At 40.9% G+C, this 19,096-nt stretch overlaps 1 protein-coding gene across 15 annotated transcripts in view; it reads right to left on the bottom strand.

The window, feature by feature from the left end:
• Nucleotides 1–19,096, bottom strand: part of LCORL (ligand dependent nuclear receptor corepressor like) — a 182,293-nt gene that overhangs the window by 80,456 nt on the left and 82,741 nt on the right. For 11 of the 15 annotated variants that reach the window (XM_073342419.1, XM_073342418.1, XM_073342415.1 and 8 more), the window contains 2 exons: nt 15,199–15,278; nt 14,830–14,959 (listed from right to left, as the gene is read on the bottom strand). In XM_073342419.1, coding sequence (XP_073198520.1) covers nt 14,830–14,959; nt 15,199–15,278 — 210 coding nt within the window. Of the gene's footprint in view, nt 1–1,413; nt 5,238–5,630; nt 9,650–14,829; nt 14,960–15,198; nt 15,279–19,096 lie in introns of those variants that run through there. The other 4 variants (XM_073342429.1, XM_073342427.1, XM_073342430.1 and 1 more) reach the window with 4 other exon arrangements.

Here is a 19,096-nt window from a genome sequence, read left to right as displayed (position 1 = left end):
GTTGGCAGCCGGTATCAAGCGGAGTGCCCCAAGGGTCAGTCCTGGGGCCGGTTTTTTTGAGTATCTTCATTAATGATCCAGAGGATGGCATGGACTGCACCCTCAGCAAGTTTGCAGATGACACTAAACTGGGAGGAGTGGTAGATACGCTGGAGGGTAGGGATACGATACAGAGGGACCTCTGATTTGTCTAGGATTGGGCCAAAAGAAATCTGATGACGTTCAACAAGGACAAGCGCAGAGTCCTGCACTTAGGAAGGAAGAATCCCATGCTCCGCTACAGACGAGGGACCGAATGGCTAGACAGGAATTCTGCACAAAAGGACCTAGGGATTATGGTGGACGAGAACCTGGATACGAGTCAACAGTGTGCCCTTGTTGCCAAGAAGGCTAATGACATTTTGGGCTGTATAAGCAGGGGTATTGCCAGCAGATCGAGGGACGTGATTGTTCCCTTCTATTCGACATTGGTGAGGCCTCATCTGGAGTACTGTGTCCAGTTTTGGGCCCCACACTACAAGAAGGATGTGGAAAGATTGGAAAGTGTCCAGTGGAGGGCAACAAAAACAATTAGGGGACTCCAGCGAGAAACTGCTGAATTGGAATTCATTTGCAAATTGGATACTATTAATTTAGGCTTAAATAGAGACTGGGAGTGGCTAAGTCATTATGCAAGGTAGCATATTTCCCCTTGTTTTTTCCTACCCCCCCCCCAGACGTTCTGGTTAAACTTGGATTTATGCTGGAAATGGCCCACCTTGATTATCATACACATTGTAAGGAGAATGGTCACTTTGGATAAGCTACTACCAGCAGGACAGTGAGTTTGGGGGGGGGGGGGGGAAGGGGGTGAGAAAACATGGATTTGTGCTGGAAATGGCCCAACTTTATTATCATACACATTGTAAGGAGAAAAGGAGTACTTGTGGCACCTTAGAGACTAACCAATTTATTTGAGCATGAGCTTTCGTGAGCTACAGCTCACTTCATCGGATGCATACCGTGGAAACTACAGAAGACATTATATACACATAGAGACCATGAAACAGAGACCATGAAACAATACCTCCTCCCACCCCACTGTCCTGCTGGTAATAGTTTATCTAAAGTGATCATCAAGTTGGGCCATTTCCAGCACAAATCCAGGTTCTCTCACCCTCCCCCCCCCACACACACACAAACTCACGCTCCTGCTGGTAATAGCCCATCCAAAGTGACCACTCTCGAATGATCACTTTAGATAAGCTATTACCAGCAGGAGAGTGGGGTGGGAGGAGGTATTGTTTCATGGTCTCTGAGTATATAACGTCTTCTGCAGTTTCCACAGTATGCATCCGATGAAGTGAGCTGTAGCTCACGAAAGCCTACGCTCAGATAAATTGGTTAGTCTCTAAGGTGCCACAAGTACTCCTTTTCTTTTTGCGAATACAGACTAACACGGCTGTTACTCTGAAACCTGTAATTAGGGGACTGGAACACATGACTTATGAGGAGACGCTGAGGGAACTGGGATTGTTTAGTCTGCAGAAGAGAAGAATGAGGGGGGATTTGACAGCTGCTTTCAACTACCTGAAAGGGGGTTCCAAAGAGGATGGATCTAGACTGTTCTCAGTGGTACCAGATGATAGAACAATGAGTAATGGTCTCAAGTTGCAGTGGGGGAGGTTTAGGTTGTAATATTAGGAAAAAAAATTTCACTGGGAGGGTGGTGAAACACTGGAATGCGTTACCTAGGGCGGTGGTGGAATCTCCTTCCTTCAACGTTTTTAAGGTCAGGCTTGACAAAGCCCTGGCTGGATGACTTCGTTGGGGATTGGTCCTGCTTTGAGCAGGGGATTGGACTAGATGACCTCCTGAGGTCCCTTCCAACCCTGATAATCTATTATTCTATTTCTGGAAACCCCCCCCAAACAGAAGAATACATTTGAAAATCTGAAAGTTTAGCTCCCATTCTTAATTTTGGGAGAAGTGCCTGCTCAAATTGTTGATCATGGTGTTTTGTATCCCTGGAAAGTACAAGGTTGAGATGAGTACGTTGACTGTACACCAGTTCCATACTTTTAGTGCGTGAGCACAAAAGCAGGGGGCTCTTGCTCCCTCCGCTTAGCCCCAATGATTTATATAGAGCACATAGGCTCTGTTGTCTGTCATGACTATGATGGATTGACCTCTGTTTACGAATACAGGTATTCCTGACAGCCCTTAATTCCACAAAGTTGATGTGCAGAAGACTCTTGGACAGATGATTTGCCCTGAGTGGTGCACGTCCTTAGATGCCCACTCACAACCTATAAGGCATGTTTCTAAAGTTATAATGATGGGGAGGTGAGGGGGGGGGTTGCATTGGGTAAAAGGAACTCCTAAACAGAAACTCCTTCCACAAACTGAGTGAGTCTGGCACATGATGATGGACAGACAGCAGCTTGTCTAGACAGCAATTGCTCTGGAGATGGACTGTTCTGACAGCACTGCAGACAGCAAAGATGTAAACTGGCGTGTTGTATTACAAAAGTACAAGCTATTACATGTCTTAGTAGCTGGAGACAATTTCTGGCCAACGTCTGGTGGCTTACTTGAACCTGGGAGATTAGGCTTCTTAAAGTTGTACGCCTGTCCACAGGGAGGTAAAGTCTGACTGTTACTGCACCTAGAGAAGCCCCTATTAAGTTTGTGCGTTGTTCCCAGCTGATGTAGATAAGCGGCTACCACTGCCACGACTTTTGACAATAACCCTGGGACATACAGGAGAGGATGAAGGGAAGCACTTACTACTGGAACTGATCCCGGTTGAGTGAAACAGACTAACCTTTTGTGAGGGCTGATTTGCGCAGCAAAAGTACATATGTTATGTTTTTTGTTGATAAGAATGGCCATACTAGGTCAGACCAAAGGTCCACCTAGCCCAATATCCTGTCTTCCGACAGTGCCCAATGCTAGGTGCTTCAGAGGGAATGAACAGAACAGGTAACCATCAAGAGATCCATCCCCTGTCACCAGGGTGGATTTGATTTAAATCAAATTGGTTTAAATCATTAGTCAGGAAGACTTGATTTAATCATGGATTTCTACATAAAAGTGCGTTCTCGTTGGCTGTTATAACCTTAATAGATATTCCTCATAACTCAGAGACAGAGATAGGTTTCATTTTTAGAAGGTACACACTATACATTTTTAAAGTTTTTTTTTAAAACTTCTCAGATTAATTTTCTGATGATCATTTGGTTATTTCATTTACCAAAGGTAATTGAAGCAGATATTTATGAAGTCATTGGGAGGTGAACTATCTCCAATTCAACAGGTTAATCATTAATATTGGAGGATTTTCTTGCCAGGCTGTATTAGGAGGAGAACATCACCAGACAAACATTTAAATTGTTTTATTTAACTAAAGCAACAACATTATGTATTCTGGATTTTTTTTCTTCCACAACAAATATATAATATTTTCACAAAACAAGCATATGAATTTTTGAATTTAGTTAAACATTCAAGTTTTCTAAAAGCAGGTTTGTTTTTGTTTAAATTGTTTTAACTAAAATAGTTAAATGAAATATTAAAAAAAATTAAATCGACTACGTCAGCCAGGTCAACATGAGAAACTTAAAATACTGGCTTCTGCAACTAACTCAGTTGTCTTCACTGTCCGTTTCATGTTTGTTCATAATCTGGAAAAGAAAAACAAGCTTTCCTGCTTTTTCAGGTCCCAAACGATTTCTCAATTTGGAATGAATTAGTTCAAAGGAAGAAAATATTCTTTCTACGCTGGTGGAAGAAGCTACTGCTGTTCAAAGTGAGATCATCACTTCAACACTCTCTGAATCCAAGTTCTTAAGCGACTTCCACCAGTGAACTGGTGTGACTTTCTTTAAAACATCATCAACAAACATATATTTTCTTTGAATGGTTCACCCTTAGCTCTGAAGTTTATTATAGTTGGCATTACGGAGGGATGATTGCTGGATGCCCATGTCCTAGCCAACTCCTCCTCTTCAGCAATTAAGGTTTGACCCTGGTACCGAATATTGAGAATATTTGCAAGAAAATGAGCTGGAGATAGTGCTTGTCCCATTCGTTTTTTTTTAATGCTTGTAATTTAACTCTGTCATTGCATATTTCTGTTTTTAAGATCTCACTCGGTTCCTTCCAAATTTCAACAGCGTCAACAATAAAACAGCTATTTCCCTGCATTTTGTTCAAGGCTACAGAAATAGGCTTCAGGGTGCTCGGCATGCAGTCAACATTTCTCTTAAGCCCAATGTTGAGAACTTTGGCTGTGACAGTGCCATCTATTTTTTCAAATTTTGTTCACAAACTGACATCAGATTAGGCCAGTTCTTGATATAGTGCTCAAAACAGTCCACTACGGAGTTCCATCACATGTCTTGTGGGCGAATTAGCTTGGTTCCTCCCGCTTTTTTCAGAGCAGCTGCTGCAAAGTGGTTGTCACGGAAGTATTTTGCAATTTCAACAACATTAGCCTTTATTTCTGGAACACTGAAGTCTTTGGCTAGGAGGTGCATCAAATGAGCTCTGCAACCGTATAGTATTAGCTTGGGACTCTCTTCTAAATTTCTTTTCATCTTGGATACATTTGCAGCATTGTCTGTGACCAAGCTGCATACTAGCCATTTGAAAATTTTTTTCACCGTTTGTTATAGCTTTTACTGCTACTTCTTGTAAGTATTCTGCTGTGTGCGCATTTCCTGATGTATCAGTTGTTTCTGGAGGGAAGTTCTTCCCTCCTTCTGTTGTCACACAAGCACATACAACAGCATCATTGTGGACATTGTTCCACCCATCAAGACTCAGGTTAACAATTTCACCCTCTAGACCTTTTGCACACTGCTCAATTTCTCTTTCATACACTTTATCCAGCAATTTGCCTGTTGCATCTGCTCTGTTGGGTGGACTGTCTCCTGGTCTTAATGACTGAACCATGTTAATGAAGTGTGGATTCTCAATCATACAGAAAAGAGAGTTGGTTGCATAAACAAACCAGGCAACTTTTTCATCAATCACCTCTTTTTGTGATCTGCTGGTTCTTATCACAAAGTTATCTATGGTTGTTTCTGGATGATTTTTTCTTCTTTTTGCTACAGGTGATATACTGTGGCTATGTGACATACATGATGTGACTGAAACACTATCCCTGGCAGATAACTCTGAAACTATAGAAAATAATGGTGATCTTGAAGGTGGATAGTCTTCAGAATCCTGTATGTTGAGGATGGATTCTCCTAAACAAAATAAGTCAATGCAGTTATTTATTATTACTATAGTGCTCATTTAGAATTATTCATTGCATTCACTGACACTCAGTACTACTTTAAAGGTGAAACCGTAAAAGGAAGATCTGCCTATTTCAGCTATTTATTTTTTTATCACAACTGCATCTAAAATCATAGTACCATAGAACAACAACTATATATTTTTGCTCAAACATGAGAATTCAAGAATAGTCCAGAAGGAAGACAAGCAGTCCTTAAGAAAGCAGTATGAAATAAAAAAAAAGTTTACCAACCTGAAGATCCTGCATGTTCAGACAAGTTTCTTTCATCAACTTCAACCCAGCTTCCTCCTGAGAAGGAACACTTCTCATGATGTTGTTTCATCTGGGCAACCAGGCCTTGCATTTCTTTGTTGCGCTGTTTGCATTTTGCACGCGTGCCTGTCTTACCCACAGGTAGAGGAACTTCATTAAAATATTCCCAAACTGGGTCTCTCTTACGGCCTGCTGCCATTATAGGTTTTCCCTTCTAGTGAGAGAATGGTATAGTAGATCTCAGATAATGAAGGTTACACTCAGAAAGACCTCAAGACTTCTGAAATATGCTGCTTAAACAGCTTCACTTTTGTTTCTATTGCCTATCCCTCCCTTCTCACATTTATCTCCAGACTTCTTCTCCTTGTCCAGAACAATCTTCTATCCTTTGGACTTTTTGAAACTTTGCACGTTTAGAGAGAGGTAAGGGATTGACTCTTCGTACACGCAAATTTGCAGATAGACAACAGGGTTGAGGTCTGTTCTCTCTCTCTCTCTCTCTCTCTCTCTCCCTCTTTCATATATATATAATATTTATTTATTTAAAACATTTTTTATGTTATCATGTTGTCTCTGGAGACACAAATCCACAGTTTGAGAACTGCAAAACTAAGCATCTCTGACGGTATCTTCTAGACTGAGCACTGAGTCCCATTGGGTAGATAGAAAGATTAACCTAAATAATCTATACAGAAGCCCTTAGAACTCCTAAGATTGGGTCCCCAATCCGTGAACTATTGGAACTCATTTACAAAACTTTTCTTAAATGTTACATGAATATATTGTCTCATACTATAGAATTAGAATTTATAATCCCTATTACATTATGAGATATCTTTGAGCTATAATGTATCTTAGTTTATCAAAAAAATCTGATTTAAATAAAAAAAATCCGATTTAATTTTTTTTTTTTTTTTTTTTTTTAAATCATTGGTTTTTTTTCATCCAGGCTGCCTGACACCCATTCCCAGCTTCTGGCAAACAGAGGTCGGGGACACCATCCCGGCCCATTTTGGCTAATAGTCATTGATCCTCCATTAATTTATCCAGTTCTTTTTTGAACCCTGTTATAATCTTGGCCTTCATAACATCCTCTGGCAAAGAGTTCCACGGTTTGACTGCATTATGTGAAAAAATACTTCCTTTTGTTTGTTTTAAACCTGCTGCGTATTAAATTTCATTTGGTGACCACTAGTTCTTGTCCTGAAGTTCGAGGGCTGCAAACCAATTCCCTGAATCTAATGATGGAATTATAGCTGTGAGGGTCACCATCTTGAATTTCTGTGATTTCCCAAAGGTATTTAGGAGTCAGAGATACAGTATCAGCCTCTGTTCTTTTTGGGAACAGAAAATACTTGGAACAGAATCCTTTCCCCTTGTGCAGGACTGGAACTAGTTCTGTGGCCCCTCCTGTCTCAGCCAGTGTTTGTAAGAGGAGTCTGTGAAAAGCGACAGTGAAGGGGGGTGGCATGGAAGTGACCTGGATTGGGTACGCCAATGTTATAACCTCCAAAGCCCATTTGTAGGATGTAATCGGCTCCCATGCAGGTTAGAAAAGGGAGAGATGGTCTCCAGACACAGGGAGGTGGAAAAAATGGTGAAGCTGAAGGTTCCTGAGGTAGCGTTGTTCTCGACTGTCAACCAAACCCTCAGAATTGCCTTTTGAACAATGAGGATGGCTGGATGATTGTGGTAGCAGGTCTCTCTTTTTTTTTTTGATATCTTGGCCTCTCTTTGGCTGGTTCAGTAGATATATGATAGCTGGAAAATTGGGCTGTGTGGAATCTCTGTACCATTTGTGATCTACTAAATATCCTCTTGTTTGCAGATGTATAAACATTAAGAGAACTGAGTGTTTATCTCAATTCCTGTGCAAGCGTTCATCGCTAGATTCAGAAAAAAACTTAAGTCCATCAAAAGAGAGGTCTTCCACAGGAAAACCTGACAGCTTCAACCAAGATACTGGACACATGACAACAGCAGTAGAACTGAAATGAGCTGCAGTCTCGGCTGTACCTAGAGGGGGCTGCATGTGTTATGATGTCCCATAAGGTGTTCAACAGAGGTGTTGGAATTTACTGTACTTAGTGTGGTTATATTTTGCCACCAGAGCTTGATATGAGATCCCAAACTGTAGGGTCACAGAATAATAGCTCTTATGATCTTTCCTGGGTATCTGGCTGGTGAATCTTGCCCATATGCTTAGGGTTCAGCTGATCACTATATTTGGGGTTGAGAAGGAATTTTCCTCCAGGGTAGATTGGAAGAGGCCCTGGGGGTTTTTCGCTTTCCTCTGTAGCATGGGGCACGGGTCACTTGCTGGAGGATTCTCTGCACCTTGAAGTCTTTAAACCATGATTTGAGGACTTCAATGGCTCAGATATAGGTAAGAGGTTTATTGCAGGAGTGGGTGGGTAAGTTTCTATGGCATGCATTGTGCAGGAGGTCAGACTAGATGATCATAATGGTCCCTTCTGACCTTAATATCTATGAATCTATGAGAACAATGAACTAGTGGTCCTTATTATAAGGCGTAGATTTTGTATAGTGTTGGCTGCCATGCTCACTGACAGCTTCTACTAAGAAATTTGGTGGAGGGTGGGAAAATAAATATTCAGAATTTCTGTCTAGAATGTAATACTTTTTGTCAGTTCATTTATGCATCAGTGATACCATAGGTGGCATCTGCCAGATTGTTTTGACAGGTTCCAGTAAGGCCTCATTCACAAGGAGAGCCACTTCAACAGAGGTGGTTGTGTGTAAAATGTCAAGACCTTTTGCTGCAACTACTGGACCTCCTCTAAAGGGATCTACAGTATGGCAGCAATATGTTTCATCAGCTCTTGAAATTCCTTTAAGTAGTCAGTGAGAGTATAGCCTCACATCCAGTGAAGATGATAAAATAGTAGTTTGAGGTTTTATCTCCTTATCTGCTCTAGCCTCTTGCCCCTCAAGAGACCCCTCTTGCAGGTGGGGCTGTTCAGGAAGTGACGGAGCAGGGAAGTGTTCTCCTCAATGATCCCCACAGGAGTAGATAGGAGCCCTTGAGAACTGCTGACAATAGGCAGCTCTCGGGTCCCAGTATGGCAACTGAGGGGGACCACAAGGTAGAGAATGAGGCATCCAGTGCTGGTCAAACTAATGAAAAGGAATAAGATTATTTGTGCTTTGGTATTTTTCTGAGCGAATGGGAGATATCCCTTTGTAAGTGGGTGACTCCTGTACAGATATTTAAGAATCCAAGGAGTCGTCCTCGACATATTCCAAACGAGGGTCAGCTAAAAAGGGTGAAGATGGTTGTCTGCCCTGTGGTAATAGGTACCAGAGAACTAGGAGGTACCGATGAAAGATAAGGCCTTGGTGACTCAGAAGATCTGACAAACGTTCCGTACCCATTAACAAAAGGAGATTCTGGCTCATCCAAATCCAGTCTCTGGAGCACCTAAATTTCTGTGAAACTTAGCGCATCTGCACTGTGAGTGAATGAGGCTCTGAACTGGCTGAGGTCAGTACCAAGGATGTTGTTTGCTGCATCTGTACTTGTTGAGTGGATTATGTTGGTACCGATGTTGATGACTTCAAAGGCACTGTGTAGTGATCTGAGACACCTGTTTAGGTACCAAGGGGTCTGAAGACAGTATAAGCTTCCTACATAACTGCCATACTGGGTCAGACCAAAGGTTCATCTAGCCCAGTATCCTGTCTTCCGACAGTGGCCAACGCCAGGTCCTCTTTTTGGGTGCCTTATTGATACCCTTTCTATTCTTACCCCACAAAACTCGGTGAATGAGGTACTGAGGTTGATGGGGCGCTGTGTTCACTCAGAGGCTGATGTACAGAGGGGTTACCCAGACCTGTATACAAGGCTGGTTGCAGGGATTGCTACATCGTAAGAAGTCTAAATTTAATTTCCCTGTTTTTTTGAGATCTGCTTTTAATAGATAAGCAGATTTTACCCTTTAATAGTACATGGTTGTCTACCAGACAGTGGAGGCACCAGGAATGTCCGTCACTAACTGGAAATCGATTCCTGGCGGGTGAAGCAGCATTTGAATCCCAGCATAACTCTGCAAAGATTATTCCTGAAGATCGGCCTTCAAGGGAAGGCTGGAGGAGGGGAAAAAAGGGTGTTAGAAAGAAGAAAACAAGTTAAGATAATATCAAACTATAAAAAACTGTGCTACAACAATAAGAAATAACTAAACTAAATTATCAGAAAAGGCAGAGTTATGAACTCCGTTTGAAACAGTCATACTAGGCACTCCATCTCAGGCCAAAGGGAAGTTGAGAAGTAACTTAAGGTGTTTTGCCCACGCAGCTCTATATAACCACCGTAACGGGGAAGAGGATGGCAGGTCAAATGAGCACTGCTACTGAACATCTCCAATCAAAGGTGCACACAAACTTGAAGTGAAGCACCCGTAAGAACACTACTCGTAGAAGAACAGAACTTTACCACACCCATGGGACAATTCACATGTGTTCCTTTCTTTTTGTGCTCATTGGCTACCCCAGAATGGGTGGACTGTCCACCAGGGCTCAGCTGGAGGGCTGAGCATCTTCTAGCACATATCTATACTTGGACTAGTGCGCTAGAGTGCCCAGATGTTGCAGACTTGAGGCTGGGTGAATGCAAAGGCCTGACTCGGGCAGTAAGGGGTGCTCCGGACAGGAACATTATGACAAAGGATAACAGAAATCAACAGGGATTTTTACAAACATTTGTTGAGCATTCTCCCCAGACTTTTGGAGTTTCACCTGGGATTTTAACCAAAACTTGTGGATTTCTCATTTTGTTTTCAGCCCTACTTTGGCCCAATTCATCAATTTTAATACTAGATTTTGAAAGACATAAGGAGAGTTGTTCAAAAATGATTAGTATAAGAAAGTGAACAGTTGCTACTGGATCAAACCAGTAACAGAAACCTCCAAAAATCCTGCAAGTAACACAAGTAAAAACCAGGGAGGCAGAAGAGCTAAAGGATATGTTGGCAACAATTGTATAAATTGGCCTTTGAATACATTTATTTTGGAATTAGAAGACTGTAGTTAACATAATACAAATCACTTCCACCCTTAAAGTGTCTTAATTATTTGAATAATCACAGGACTATCTAATAGCCAACCTTGTTGTTTTGGGGTTATTGCACTACCTTTTGCAAGATCAGACTCCACTCACACAGGCCAGCAGGAGCTGAAAGAACTTTAGAGGCAGCACAATTAGATTTCGCTAAGACAGGAATACCTCTGAGTCTGAACTAACCTCTATAGGCAAGAGAAGAGTAGGGATGAGGAACACAGAACTGAAAGGTACCTCCTGGTTCATCAAATCCTTTCCTGCTATCACTGGCAGCCCCATCACATAATCCCATTCTTAAACTTATCAAGCTCCACTTGAAACCTAGTTAGGTTGTTTGCCCCCACTATTCCCATTGGAATGCTGTTCCAGAACCTCACACCTCTGATGGTTAGCAACCCTCTAATATTCAGCCTACATGTATTCGTGACCAATTTATACCCATTTGTCCTTGTGCCAATGGTTATCCTTTAGCTAAAATAGCTCTTCTCTCTCCCTCATTTTTATTCCCAATGTATTTAGAGAGAGCACTCATATCCCCTCTCTCAGCCTTTAGTTACTCAGGCTAAACATGCTGAGAACTTTTAGTCTTATCTCATAAGATAGACGTCTCTATTCCATGATCATCCTCCTAGTCCTCTCTACACCTATTCCAGTTTGAATTAATCTTTCTTGGGATGACCAAAACTACACACAGTATCGGAGGGGGTCCAAACACAACAAAATTCACCGTGGAAATCAAGTCGGGGGAGGTCAGGATATGGAGAGTTTTGGCATCCAGGGAATAAGGGTTTGGAAGCACAGAAAGACTTGAATAGCTTGCAGGAAAGATCATTTTGTTGTAAAAGAGAACTGCAATGGATGGTGCCTGTCTTAGCTTATGGCTGCTTGGAAGGACTCAAATCACCCTGACTGTACTGCTCCCTGCTCTGCTTGTGACTCCACTTCTTAACCTCTACTGCAACTGCCTCTGGTTTTCCATCTTCTCTTGCATAGAGGTCTGATTCTGTAAGGTGCAGAGCAAGACCCCTTCAAGTCCTATGGATTTCAATGGAAACCGCTGGGGCTCTGTACTTCTGAAAATCAGGCCATTCTTATTTAGAAAACTAAATAGGAATTTAGATGTTATATACTTGTACTTAGTTTGAAAATTTGGGCCTAAGCATTTTGTGTATTTCCAGACAAAAACTGTATTAAGATGGAGTTATGTTTGAGAGTACATCTCAATATTTTAATAAAATGAACATACTTGGATGTTGTAATTGTTCCAAAACTAATCAAAACCTAGAAAATTCAGAGTTAAGGTTAAACTTAAAAATATCCAAAGATATTAACTCTGCCCTGTAGTAATATAATGCAATAACTATGCTAGTCTGAAAAATGCATTTTACTATTTGCGAGTCAAGATGAGAGGAAAAGGATTTTTAAAAACACATTAGATTTTTTCCATATTTCTTTTTCCTAACCATTCACCTCTTCCCCATAGCAGCTTCTCTAAGACTGGGGAAGGGAATGGGTGGCTTTTGGTATGTCATCTAACTGAAAAAGCATCTTTGTTCCATAGCCTCTGGGACCCACCACTGGAATAATGAAAACCCATCTTATAAAAATTAGTTCAAAGAGACCCCAAAAGAGAAAGAGAAGGAAGAAATGGGCAGAATCTGGCTAACTTTCAGATCTGTTGCTTAGTAGAAAACAGATACTACATCATCTCTGGCTTTTCTGAAATGTCCTACTAAATTTCTGTAACTGCCTAAATCAATATTAGGCTGAGCTTCTATACACAAAACAGAATTTGTCAACCATGAATGCCTGTAGAAAAACCAAATGCTACAAGCACATATTTAGCAGATGGCTTTGGGACATTGTAGGATGCCTCGAGATCTACTGAAGTACCTTCATGATGTCTTTAAAAAATTCTATCTTTGCTCTCAACATAAGAGGCCACTTGGAATGAGCCTCATAAATTTGCTGCTCACTATTTGCATTACAGTAACTCCCAGAGGCTCCAACTAAGCTGGTCATATGTGAAGTCTGTGGTAGGTTTAGTCCAATTTCTGAACCATAAGACTATCCTTCCTTGTAACAGCAGACCTACCTACCTGCTAAATATTTGGATTCTTTTCCCCCAAAGTCAAAGAGTTTGATCAAGAACACTGTGAAAATACCAAAAAGTATCAAACAGCAGCATAGTGATAGGGGAAAAAAAATCATGCCCTTTTTCCAGGAAGCCAGTAGAGAAAGTTAGATTTCCTGCATGTTGATGGGACAGAGACAGGATATTTCCGTATCTCTTAAACTTCCTTTAGAAGTTCTTTGCTCATACAGCAATTCTCTTTCTGTTCACTTTCAAAGTATCAAGCAACTTACCGGAACCTCAACTAAAGCAGTATCCATAAACAGCTGATATCTGACCTACCAATTACTGGAAGATCCATGGACACTCACTGGAGGGGTAAAAGTAATAATAATAATAATAAAAAAAAAAAAACAGCCCTGCTTATTATGTCTCCTCTGAATAGGAAGAATGATTTTTCTGACACAGCATCACTGTTTCATAGGAGACCAAAAGAGGTAGGTAAGACTAAAATATTGCACTTTTCAGGGAAGACTTGGGAGCTTGATGTACATGTCTCTGGTGCTAAAGAAAATCCAGATCTCCTCAAGGTCTCTCTCACACTGAAAGTTCCTCTATAGAGACATCAGAAGATGGTGGGTGGGTTTGTCCTACAGTTGGCTAGAATCCTCAAAGTATAGAGGAGCTCTGTGGGGAGAAACTTTTCCAGATACCACCACCAAGAAGAAGTAGAACAAGTGGAAGCTGAAGGCAGACACCACATCCCAAGCTTAACTTAGAAGCAGCAAGAGGAACCTCCCGCCAGGACAGGCCATGGAGCAGATTAATGGAGCTGATTAATCTGCAACAGATGATTCTAAGGTGCACTGAGGTGACACCACCGCTGAGCTTTCTATTCACTCAAAAGTGAGATAAGACTGACCTGGACTCAAATGACGCCAAGAAAAAAAGCAGGATTTAAATCCCCTAGTTTCTCAGATGTCCAAGTCTTTAAAGCAGGCCTATGCTGAATACACAGATCAAAAAGTCCCATCAATGCAGACAAAGGATCCAGCCTCCTTGATTTCAAGGAGCTACTCCATATTTTCTCCATCCTGTAGCCAGGTAAAGAAAGAAAAGACAGCCACTCTTCCTTTTTTATTTTCCTTGGGAAAGGGTGAAACGCCATTCTCTTCCATCTCTTTCTAGTTGCTTAGAAGAGAGTGAAGTGCCACTTCTACTTCCACCGACACACATGAAGAAACAGGTGAAGGAAGCAGATCTTTTTCTAGCACCTGGATTAGTCGCTGCTCTGTTTGAAACACAATAGGCAGAACTGATACAAAGAATGTAGCTCGGATACATATGTGCGTGTCGTAGACAGCAGAGCACACTTATGACTGGTGCTCTGTTGTCCAATTAGTCTAGTAGGTCTCAGAAGAGTATTAAGCGGAAGTCAAAACTACCAGGCAGGAACTGAACTCTTGCAAATATTTATCATCAAATTCACGGGAGAGAAAGTTGTGTAGCCCTTCTAGCAGGTGACTAGTTTATTCCCAAGTTAGCATCAAGAGCCAAACTGACTTGTCATCCACACTACATACCCCACGAAATTACCAGGGTCGAAATCAGTGACAGCAGTCATGGAAGTGAAAATGTGGAGTTACTGAATGCTATCAAATAACAGGTTTCAATCACTAACTTGGTTGGATTTAGAGTAGCAACTATGAGATAAGAACTATATCTCGTTACTAAACCCTTGAGATATCCAATTCCCCCCTTTAAAAAAGCATTTTCTTCTAAAAATAGAAAAAGCAGCTTAAGAACAGAAAAATGTTTTAAAGCGTCAAGAATCCAGGGACCAAAGGGAGAAGAATGCATCATAGGGGAAGGCAGAATTCAGGAACAAAATGAAACCGGAGGATAGCAACAGCAGGAGAGGAGAGGTAAGCACCACTGCGCCCGCTGGTCCAAAAAGAAGGGGGGGGGGAGGAGAGAGAAAGGAAAAGAAGGAATAAAAGACAAATAAAATAAAACTCAGACCTCAAAACTGGAGTAATAAAAGCAATCTGGGATTGAAAAATTATCCCTAAATCATGTGATTATTCAAAACTTTTACAGCATAATTTAATGTGAAAGACATGCTTCTATTACCTTTCTTTCGAAAGAGTGCATTTAGGTAATTTTCTGCTTGGCATTCAATCTTATCAGTGTTGGACTGGCCCTGAGATGATAGTTCCTCTGTTGGTGTTGACTGTGAAGAACCAATAACTGGGATACGCTCCTAGAAAATGTAAGATGGCAACAGATCTCAACAACAATTATAGTATCTTCTCAGAACCCAGTACATGAATGAATAGCATAAATAAAAAAGATTTCTGCCAACTTAACATTCCTCCCTTACGCCCCAGCCAAAACAAACCGTGTGAATCCATATGGGAAATTTCATTCTCCAAGCTCTATTTTTAGACCCAATATTTCAAAAATATAAGTTTCAACAATTTATATCACATTCATACTTACACTGACTGTTTCTTTGTGTAAGTTACAAAAGGAACATTTTTCGTCCATTGACCAGTCAGTCAGCTCTTCTGGCTCACAGTCTTAAAGAAAAACAATTAAAAAAAATTATTTAAACATGAGCAAATATAGATTGTTTAAAAAGGAACAAAGTGTGATCAATTACAAAGTTAAAATTTCTAGTCTAACATGTTTCAGAGTAACAGCCGTGTTAGTCTGTATTCGCAAAAAGAAAAGGAGTACTTGTGGCACCTTAGAGACTAACCAATTTATTTGAGCATGAGCTTTCGTGAGCTATAGCTCACTTCATCGGATGCATACCGTGGAAACTGCCTTTACTTCCGCAGGTGGGTATTGTAGTTGTAAGAAAGCTTGACAGAGATCTTGTAGGTGTTTGTCTCTGTCTGAGGGGTTGGAGCAAATGCGGTTGTATCGCAGAGCTTGGCTGTAGACGATGGATCGTGTGGTGTGGTCAGGGTGAAAGCTGGAGGCATGTAGGTAGGAATAGCGGTCAGTAGGTTTCCGGTATAGGGTGGTGTTTATGTGACCATTGTTTATTAGCACTGTAGTGTCCAGGAAGTGGATCTCTTGTGTGGACTGGACCAGGCTGAGGTTGATGGTGGGATGGAAATTGTTGAAATCATGGTGGAATTCCTCAAGGGCTTCTTTTCCATGGCTCCAGATGATGAAGATGTCATCAATATAGCACAAGTAGAGTAGGGGCTTTAGGGGACGAGTGCTGAGGAAGCGTTGTTCTAAATCAGCCATAAAAATGTTGGCATACTGTGGGGCCATGCGGGTACCCATAGCAGTGCCGCTGATCTGAAGGTATACATTGTCCCCAAATGTAAAATAGTTATGGGTAAGGACAAAGTCACAACGTTCAGCCACCAGGTTAGCCGTGACATTATCGGCGATAGTGTTCTTGACGGCTTGTAGTCCATCTTTGTGTGGAATGTTGGTGTAGAGGGCTTCTACATCCATAGTGGCCAGGATGGTGTTATCAGGAAGATCACCAATGGATTGAAGTTTCCTCAGGAAGTCAGTGGTGTCTCGAAGGTAGCTGGGAGTGCAGGGCCTGAGGAGGGAGTCTACATAGCCAGACAATCCTGCTGTCAGGGTGCCAATGCCTGAGATGATGGGGCGCCCAGGATTTCCAGGTTTATGGATCTTGGGTAGTAGATAGAATATCCCAGGTCGGGGTTCCAGGGGTGCGGGTTCCAGGGGTTCCAGGGTGGTCTCTGTGCGGATTTGATCTTGTGCTTTTTCAGGAAGTTTCTTGAGCAAATGCTGTAGTTGCTTTTGGTAACTCTCAGTGGGGTCACAGGGTAATGGCTTGTAGAAACTCGTGTTGGAGAGCTGCCGAGCAGCCTCTTGTTCATATTCCGACCTATTCATGATGACAACAGCACCTCCTTTGTCAGCCTTTTTGATTATGATGTCAGAGTTGTTTCTGAGGCTGTGGATGGCATTGCGTTCCGCATGGCTGAGGTTATGGGGCAAGTGATGCTGCTTTTCCACAATTTCAGTCCGTGCACGTCGGCGGAAGCACTCTATGTAGAAGTCCAGTCTGCTGTTTCGACCTTTAGGAGGAGTCCACCTAGAATCCCTCTTTCTGTAGTGTTGGTAGGGAGACCTCTGTAGATTAGTATGTTGTTCAGAGGTATTTTGGAAATAGGCAGTTTCCCCGGTATGCATCCGATGAAGTGAGCTGTAGCTCACGAAAGCTCATGCTCCAATAAATTGGTTAGTCTCTAAGGTGCCACAAGTACTCCTTTTCTTTTAGTCCAACGTGTATTTATTAGTATGATTTAGTTGGTAGAGATTCAATTCCCACATCAGGATTCTTGGGATCAAAGCTGACAATGGAGGATGGGGATGTTATTCTTTAAATGAAAGATAAAACCCAGTGGCCACTTTGGCTGTCTCTTGTGGTTATCCAAGTCATATTTAAAGATCCTATGACTCTTTTCAAAAGGCAGCATATTAACCTGAGAGCCCTGGTTAATATTCTTCCTTTCAATAACAAAAGATTTGAATGTTAAAGCAACTTGTAAGCTACCAATTAGGGCACAGTGGCTTTGCCATTTAGCCATGCAGACGTACTACTACTGTGCAGTAACTAATGTTGTACTGATACTGCATATAAATCAACATTCTACTGTCGCACTAGAATAATATATAAAACTTCCTAAATACAATATACAGAATATCAATACAGTAATTGAACAATCTCATCTCTATTTCAATGAATATATACAATATATAACCATTCTCTTCCTTCTTTCGTCAAAAATCAAAACAGAGCTGCCACATGCCAAAGTCTTGATTTTGCTCTGCTAAATAATTCAGGAAAATTTCAAAAACAAAATGAAAGAACACAACAATGAACAGTTTTATTATTTTTTTCATGTGAACATTATACTTGTGAAAAGCTGCCAGACTGACAAATCCAGAGACTGAATTCCTCTATCAACAGAGCAGATACAGCACTGTCAGCACTTATATAAACTTGAATGGAGCTCAGTAGCAGAAAACAGTAGTATCTAAAAGCTGAAAAAGAAGCTTTATGTAAAACAAACGTTCTTGTTGAATGGTCATGTGAGAAATAAAATAAAAAAGGGCAAAAGTCAAAGAATCTAAGAATTCTGAACCTAAATGAATACATCAAAATGGAACATTTAATAATAAACATAACATTTTGCTGTGGGAATTGTGTTATATTAATTGATTCCTAGTTGAATTTAGAGCATGATGTTGACACATTCTGCATGAATTAATATCATACAATTCACTGTCTTATGACATAATTAAACATATATTCATTCTTATTGCTCCACTCCAGGTTCAATCTCAGGTGTTAAGGCCTCGTCTACTCTAGGAAAAAGAACGGTTATTGACAATGACGGTCAGCAATCAATCAGTTTAGCTGGATCTGTAGTTGAAACTCTGACACTGTAGGAGCAAAGAGGGACATACTGTTTGAGACATAATTTCCAAAACTGTAATTAAAAACTGTTATCTGAGTGAGTTGCTGAAACAGTACTGAACACAGTTTGGCCTTGCCTACAATTTGAACTAAAGAGTTTTCAATATTGGTTCAATTAAACTGACTGCTGACAATCAGTGCTAGTAACCGTTGGATTTAATAGTGTAGACAAGGCCAGACAAAATTTCTGCAGAAAAGTCTAAATTCACAGATTATACCTTGCGGTTCTAACACAACATTATGCATACTGGAGAAGTGCCTGGTATCCATGGCAAATACAAGTCAGATGCCACCCCATATTCCAAGTGCATGGCCTTTAAATGTCAATGTGGCAAGGAAATTCTGCCGCCTTCCAGTGAAGTGAAGGGGTTCAACTCACTCATTCAGTATCAAACAGTTTCTAATGAAGATTATTATATTTCACATAACTATACTAGTTTCTGAAATCTATATACAAATGCATTCTATCTATTTAACAAAGACAGGCTTTGGAAGAAAAAAGGGAGAAAAGAAATGTATTCCTGAGCAGAGAATCTCCTCACAGAGTACATCCTACATACAGCAGCCTCTCATTTAAGCCAGGAGATCGTTAGCTAGAGTCACTTTAAGACTATTTAGGGTTTCACACATTAAAACCAACACCTTAAAACTTCACCTGGGAGTCTGTGGTGGCTAGTGCAAATTATGGAACACAGGTTTACAGTGTAATTTCCTATAGGAAATACTATTTAATTAACGAAGACGATATGTTGATATTTAATTCAATAACTTGACTAATGCAACTAGTATTACTTGTATGTTTTTAAAATTTAGTTCAGTTTGTTTTATTCTGCCCTACAGTACCAATATTCAAGAGAATTTTATACTGGCATTGTGCTATACACGGTATTTTGTATTTATAGTATAAAAGTT

Source organism: Lepidochelys kempii, chromosome 4 (genome assembly GCF_965140265.1).
Source record: "Lepidochelys kempii isolate rLepKem1 chromosome 4, rLepKem1.hap2, whole genome shotgun sequence".
Lineage (NCBI taxonomy): Eukaryota > Metazoa > Chordata > Testudines > Cheloniidae > Lepidochelys > Lepidochelys kempii.
This window is presented reverse-complemented; position numbering and strand designations above follow the sequence as displayed.